This window comes from Oncorhynchus tshawytscha, linkage group LG12, assembly GCF_018296145.1.
Source record: "Oncorhynchus tshawytscha isolate Ot180627B linkage group LG12, Otsh_v2.0, whole genome shotgun sequence".
Classification (NCBI taxonomy): domain Eukaryota; kingdom Metazoa; phylum Chordata; class Actinopteri; order Salmoniformes; family Salmonidae; genus Oncorhynchus; species Oncorhynchus tshawytscha.
In genome coordinates, this window is record NC_056440.1 from 2,455,310 (window position 1) to 2,463,184 (window position 7,875).

At 48.5% G+C, this 7,875-nt stretch overlaps 1 protein-coding gene across 1 annotated transcript; it reads right to left on the bottom strand.

Moving 5' to 3' along the window:
* Positions 1–2,939: 2,939 nt before the first annotated feature.
* Positions 2,940–7,875, bottom strand: LOC121847887 (early nodulin-75-like). The gene is made up of 5 exons (XM_042331144.1): positions 7,689–7,875; positions 4,393–4,866; positions 4,053–4,285; positions 3,328–4,009; positions 2,940–3,277 (listed from the first exon to the last, which is right to left on the bottom strand). Exons 1-5 carry the CDS (start codon positions 7,873–7,875, stop codon positions 2,940–2,942), a joined length of 1,914 nt encoding a protein of 637 aa, XP_042187078.1.

Here is a 7,875-nt window from a genome sequence, read left to right on the forward strand (position 1 = left end):
ACACCTATAAGATCTGATCAAAGTCAGACCACAATGCATATTTTAATCAAGTACACCTGTCTAAAAAGTGGGCACAAACACAACATGCAGGACAAAAGATACATTTTAAAACCAGGTATAAGTAAGGGCTTAAGTAACACAGCAACATGGACGGTGCTAAACAGGACACCAGTACGAAAAAGTATGAAAATGTCTGCACTCACTACTGCAATGACTCTGGATCAGAGAGTCTGCTAAATGACTCACTACTGTAGTGGCTCTGGATCAGAGAGTCTGCTAAATGATTCACTACTGTAGTGACTCTGGATCAGAGAGTCTGTTAAATGATTCACTACTGTAGTGACTCTGGATCAGAGCGTCTGCTAAATGACTCACTACTGTAGTGGCTCTGGATCAGAGAGTCTGCTAAATGACTCACTACTATAGTGGCTCTGGATCAGAGAGTCTGCTAAATGACTCACTACTGTAGTGGCTCTGGATCAGAGAGTCTACTAAATGACTCACTACCATAGTGGCTCTGGATCAGAGAGTCTACTAAATGACTCACTACTGTAGTGGCTGTGGATCAGAGAGTCTGTTAGATGACTCACTACTGTAGTGGCTCTGGATCAGAGAGTCTACTAAATGACTCACTACTGTAGTGGCTATGGATCAGAGAGTCTACTAAATGACTCACTACTGTAGTGGCTGTGGATCAGAGAGTCTGTTAGATGACTCACTACTGTAGTGGCTGTGGATCAGAGAGTCTACTAAATGACTCACTACTGTAGTGGCTGTGGATCAGAGAATCAGAGAGTCTGTTAGATGACTCACTACTGTAGTGGCTCTGGATCAGAGAGTCTACTAAATGACTCACTACTGTAGTGGCTGTGGATCAGAGAGTCTACTAAATATCTCACCACCTCATTGGTGGAGGTGAGGTTGAGGGTGCGCTATACAACGTCGATGTGGAGAGAGGAAAAGGTTCCTCATCAAACCTCATTCCATCCTTCCAACCTCAAATCATTAAACCTCATTCCATCATCCCATCTCTTCAATACCACTGAACTCCCAGAATGCCTTGACAAAAATGAGCTTACACTGTCTGTGACTGTGGCCCTCACTTTGTGCAGAAATTGTAAAAAGTCTTCATGAATTTCACTTAACGTGGCAACAATCACATCATAGGTGTGATTTCCTCTGTCTCGCAAAGACCAAAGCAGCCGGCTTCCTCTCCAAGGCGGTCTCCTCGATCCAGTGGCATGTCATGATGAAAAAGCTTCGGCACACTGACTTTACTGCTCTGGAGTTAGGTGGAGAGAGAGAGCTTCTTTCATGGACTCAAATTCCCTTTCGGTTTGTTGCATCATTCTCCAACCAGCGATTCCTTCTTACTAGCTATGCGGAATGAAGGCTCTCTGCTGGTGAACAGTGTTACACATCCTCTACGATGAAGTCAAATATCAGGTGATTAAGCCGGCTTTGTGAGCTGTGTGCTAGTCCTGGTTGTAGTTTTGCTTGTTTCAATGGTGTACAATATGTTCATTTTTGGCCATCTGTAGACGGCTGTGCATCTCCTTCCTACATGTCACCTGGCTGACTGTTCCCGCTCAGGGTCCTTCCATTGTTATGCCTCCTCTGAAAAAAACGATGTAAATTACTTAACTATGACACTACAGTCGAAGTAAAACAACAGTGGATTGAACACCTCGTTATCGTTTCAATTAAGGATTGTAGTTTTACCCAACTTTTGTCCACCATTTTGAAACACACGTTTCACTTTATATTTCTGTCGCACTGCTTTGCTTCATCTTGGCCAGGCCTCAGTCACACCAGTATCTCTACTTTACTCCATGTGTAACTCTGTGTTGTTGTTTCTGTCACACTGCTTTGCTTTATCTTGGCCAGGTCGCAGTTGTAAATGAGAACTTGTTCTCAACTGGCCTACCTGATTAAATAAAGGTGATCTGGCCTACCTGGTTAAATAAAGGTGATCTGGCCTACCTGGTTAAATAAAGGTGATCTGGCCTACCTGGTTAAATAAAGGTGATCTGGCCTACCTGGTTAAATAAAGGTGATCTGGCCTACCTGGTTAAACAAAGGTGATCTGGCCTACCTGGTTAAATAAAGGTGATTTGGCCTACCTGGTTAAATACAGGTGATCTGGCCTACCTGGTTAAATAAAGGTGAAATGAAATAAATTTCAAATCGCTTGCCCCTGTTTGATTAAGTCAGGGCTGGGGTTGGAACATGTAGCCACTCACACATGGACAAAGCCGTGGATGCAAGGATGTCGATGGTGGTTTATATTGTTTGTCTAGAAATACTCAAATATAAAATTTAAAAAACAATGGACTAACACACTATTATTCTATGAGTTATGATTGAATACAGGCATTTATTTGGGTAGAAAAAACTATTCAAAGGCAGGAAAACTGCAGTGTGGCTTAATTGATTTGGGTAGCATGTTACTGAAACCATAGCTAGCTAAGTTAGCAACAACCCTGACAGTGAGCATCTTATGTTGGGTCACAGGGCCCAACCAACTTAAAAACAAACAAAATAACTTTTGATTTAGCTAGATAGGCTATGTAGCCCAGTGAGTCTTACCCACTACAACTAGTTTAGCTTAGTTAAAATAGATTTAATTAGAAAAATTGTAGAAAAAATAATTGCACAATAGCATACTTGCTATGATATTTTGCGAACTACAGTAGCTAGCAAACATTATCAAACAGGCTAGCTAGCAAGAAATCTGACTAACTAGCTAGTGAGAACTCTCTGAAACCTCCGACCTATGCTGGAACATTGTGAAGACAATCCGTTTTTCTCTAGAGACTAGCTAGCTCAGCAAGCTAACGCGTCACACCTGCCAATCGTCAACTTTACCGCCAAGTGTTTCTTGGCCATGGGCCGAAGTCTGCATTAAACTGTTACATTCCTGCCCTCTTGATCTTTGATCAACAAAAAATGCTCTGCACTGGGTCAAGGTAACGCTCTGGGTCAGGGTAACGCTCTGGGTCGGGGTAACGCTCTGGGTCTGGGTAACGCTCTGGGTCGGGGTAACGCTCTGGGTCGGGGTAACGCTCTGGGTCGGGGTAACGCTCTGGGTCGGGGTAACGCTCTGGGTCAAGGTAACGCTCTGGGTCAAGGTAACGCTCTGGGTCAGGGTAACGCTCTGGGTCAAGGTAACGCTCTGGGTCTGGGTAACGCTCTGGGTAACGCTCTGGGTCAGGGTAACGCTCTGGGTCAAGGTAACGCTCTGGGTCAGGGTAACGCTCTGGGTCTGGGTAACGCTCTGGGTCAAGGTAACGCTCTGGGTCTGGGTAACGTCTGGGTCGGGGTAACGCTCTGGGTCGGGGTAACGCTCTGGGTCGGGGTAACGCTCTGGGTCTGGGTAACGCTCTGGGTCTGGGTAACGCTCTGGGTCGGGGTAACGCTCTGGGTAACGCTCTGGGTCTGGGTAACGCTCTGGGTCAGGGTAACGCTCTGGGTCGGGGGTAACGCTCTGGGTCGGGGTAACGCTCTGGGTCGGGGTAACGCTCTGGGTCGGGGTAACGCTCTGGGTCGGGGTAACGCTCTGGGTCTGGGTAACGCTCTGGGTCTGGGTAACGCTCTGGGTCGGGGTAACGCTCTGGGTCGGGGTAACGCTCTGGGTCAGGGTAACGCTCTCGGGGTAACGCTCTGGGTAACGCTCTGGGTCTGGGTAACGCTCTGGGTCAGGGTAACGCTCTGGGTCGGGGTAACGCTCTGGGTAACGCTCTGGGTCTGGGTAACGCTCTGGGTCTGCGTAACGCTCTGGGTCGGGGTAACGCTCTGGGTCGGGGTAACGCTCTGGGTCGGGGTAACGCTCTGGGGGTAACGCTCTGGGTCGGGGGCTCTGGGTCGGGGTAACGGGGTAACGCTCTGGGTCGGGGTAACGCTCTGGGTCGGGGTAACGCTCTGGGTCGGGGTAACGCTCTGGGTCTGGGTAACGCTCTGGGTCTGGGTAACGCTCTGGGTCGGGGTAACGCTCTGGGTCGGGGTAACGCTCTCAGGGTAACGCTCTGGGTCGGGGTAACGCTCTGGGTAACGCTCTGGGTCTGGGTAACGCTCTGGGTCAGGGTAACGCTCTGGGTCGGGGTAACGCTCTCTGGGTAACGCTCTGGGTCTGGGTAACGCTCTGGGTCTGGGTAACGCTCTGGGTCGGGGTAACGCTCTGGGTCGGGGTAACGCTCTGGGTCGGGGTAACGCTCTGGGTCGGGGTAACGCTCTGGGTCGGGGTAACGCTCTGGGTCGGGGTAACGCTCTGGGTCGGGGTAACGCTCTGGGTCGGGGGTAACGCTCTGGGTCTGGGTAACGCTCTGGGTCTGGGTAACGCTCTGGGTCGGGGTAACGCTCTGGGTCGGGGTAACGCTCTGGGGTCAGGGTAACGCTCTGGGTCGGGGTAACGCTCTGGGTAACGCTCTGGGTCTGGGTAACGCTCTGGGTCAGGGTAACGCTCTGGGTCGGGGTAACGCTCTGGGTAACGCTCTGGGTCTGGGTAACGCTCTGGGTCTGGGTAACGCTCTGGGTCGGGGTAACGCTCTGGGTTGGGGTAACGCTCTGGGTCGGGGTAACGCTCTGGGTCGGGGTAACGCTCTGGGTCGGGGTAACGCTCTGGGTCGGGGTAACGCTCTGGGTCGGGGTAACGCTCTGGGTAACGCTCTGGGTCGGGGTAACGCTCTGGGTAACGCTCTGGGCCGGGGTAACGCTCTGGGTCTGGGTAACGCTCTGGGTCTGGGTAACGCTCTGGGTCGGGGTAACGCTCTGGGTCGGGGTAACGCTCTGGGTAACGCTCTGGGTCGGGGTAACGCTCTGGGTCGGGGTAACGCTCTGGGTCGGTGTAACGACACAAAAGTAGTAGGCCTGATTATCAACAATGACGAGACGGCCTACAGGAGGTGAGGGCTCTCCAGGAAAATAACCTCTCCCTCAACGTCAACAAAACAAAGGAGATGATCGTGGAACTCAGGAAACAGCAGAGGGAGCACCCCCCTGTCCACATCAACAGGACAGTAGTGGAGAAGGTGGAAAGTTTCAAGTTCCTTGCCGTTCATATCACTGACAATCTGAATCCGGTGAATAAATTCGGCTTGGCCCCTCAGAAACTATTACAGATGCATAATTGAGAGCATCCTGTCAGGCTGTATCACCGCCTGGTACGGCAACTGCACCACCCGCAACCGCAGGGCTCTGCAGACTGTGTTGAGGTCTGCCCTCCAGGACACCTACAGCACCCAATTTCACAGGAAGGCCAAAAAGATCATCAACCACCCGAGCCATGGCCCGTTCACCCGCTATCACCTGTACACAGGTCAGTACAGGTGCCTCAAAGCAGGGACTGAGAGACTGATGGCCTTGAGATTGAAGCAGTTTTTCCGACTGTTAAATAGCCATCACTAGTCGGCTACCACCCGGCTACTCAACCCTGCACCTTAGAGATTGCTGCCCTATATACATAGAATCACTGGCCACTTAAATAATGGAACACTAGTCACTTTAATAATGTTTACATACTGCTTTACTCATTTCAGAGAGTATACTGCATTCTATTCTACTGTATTTTAGTCAATGCCACTACGACATTGCTCATACTAATATTTATTTATGAATTCCACTATTTTACATTTAGATTTGTGTATTGTTAGATACTACTGCACTGTTGGAGCTAGAAACACAAGCATTTAGTTAGATATTACTGTACTCCAACAGTGTCAGAGGTAACACCAAGTGACACAGAGCTCGTAACACAGGACACGGACTCGCCACTCGTAAAACGACCACCAATACGTGATTACGTTTTTTAAACTTTTGAACTTTTATTTAACTAGGCAAGTCGGTTAAAAACAAATTCTTATTTACAATGACTGGTCTACCCCGGCCAAACCCTAACAACGCTGGGCCAATTGTGCGCCGCCCTATGGGGCTCCCAATCACGGCCGGTTGTGATACAGCCTGGAATCAAACCAGGGTCTGTAGTGACACCTCTTGCACTGAGACCTGAGACCCGCTGCCACTCGGGAGCCCTGCCTGACTAAGGGCTGGCTGCCCTGTCTGTTTTTGGTTCTAATTATTAGGAAGATTACTCCTTAAGAGTCTATTGACACATCCGTAAATCGAATCTAAATAACATAATAGATCATACAGGTACCCCCCTGTATATAGCCCCCATATTGACTCTGTACTGGTACCCCCTGTATATAGCCTCCACATTGACTCTGTACCGTAACACCCTGTATATAGCCTCCACATTGACTCTGTACCGTAACACCCTGTATATAGCCTCCACATTGACTCTGTACCGTAACACCCTGTATATAGCCTCCACATTGACTCTGTACCGTAATACCCTGTATATAGCCTCCACATTGACTCTGTACCGTAATACCCTGTATATAGCCTCCACATTGACTCTGTACCGTAATACCCTGTATATAGCCTCTGTTATTTTCCTGCTGCTGTTTAATTATTTGCTACATTTTATTTAACACGTATTTTTCTTAACTGTATTGTTGGTTAAGTTAACATTTCCCTGTAAAGGTTTGTTGTATTCGGCGCATGTGACAAATACAATTTGATTTAATACAAAATCCTCCATAAAAAAAGAAAAATGGTCAGTTGAAGCTAGAGGAGTTATCTACACGGGCTGCATCTATACACCCCATCGGCCTGCCGTATCCGTGGTGAAAGGTGTGCCGAGCTCAAACGGTTTGGCATGCTTGGCGACTGTCACGGGACTCGTCTGAAGTCCGTAACACTGATGTGGCAACTTCTGCCTGTAGCGTTGAGCTACAAACTCACCATGGAAAGGAGAGACTCACGATGGGTGTCACAGGACTCGTCTGACGGTAACCCATAACAACAAATTGGACGTATGGAGGTCGTTTTGAGGCAACAAAAATATGGGGTTAAATGAGCTTTGTTATGTCTCCTAGATATAAACCTTGGATCTTATGATTAGTTTTGTGTCTTTTTCTCCGTGTGTGTATTCCAATATTTGTGGGTATCAGATTTCTGAAATTAAACTCTTTTTCATCTTAGTCTTTCTTGATGTTTTTCTATCCAGCAATTAATTAATTTATATATATTTACTTTTGCCTGCAGCCTGCTGCTGACTTTTGCCCAGGGCCCATAGGGTAGTAGTGCACTATATAGGGGATAGGGTGCCGTTTGAAAAACAGCAGGGCTCGGCCTCACAAGAAACCGATGAAAGATATGAATTTGTGCAAATTGTGAAGCATTAATAAAAATACTGGAAAAACTTGAATTTATTAAAACAAATAAAAAATAAAAAAAATGCATCATTAGAAAGCCAACATTATTTGACGATGTCATACTAAGTGAAAGACAACATTCTATATAATTCACATGACTCTGAAAATAAAAATAAAATGTCCATGAGAGGCGAATGGCTGGGGGTGACTGGTAGTATCAGGGGGTGACTGGTAGTAGCAGGGGGTGACTGGTAGTAGCAGGGGGTAATAGGGGGGTGACTGGTAGTGGCTGGGGGGGTAATAGGGTATCAGGGGGTGACTGGTAGTAGCAGGGGGTGACTGGTAGTAGCAGGGGGTGACTGGTAGTAGCAGGGGGTAATAGGGTATCAGGGGGTGACTGGTAGTGGCTGGGGGTGACTGGTAGTAGCAGGGGGTGACTGGTAGTAGCAGGGGGTACTGGGTATCAGGGGTGACTGGTAGTGGCAGGGGGTGACTGGTAGTAGCAGGGGTGACTGGAAGTAGCAGGGGGTGACTGGAAGTAGCAGGGGGTGACTGGAAGTAGCAGGGGGGGGTGACTGGAAGTAGCAGGGGTGACTGGTAGTAGCAGGGGGTGACTGGTAGTAGCAGGGGGTGACTGGTAGTAGCAGGGGTAATAGGGCAT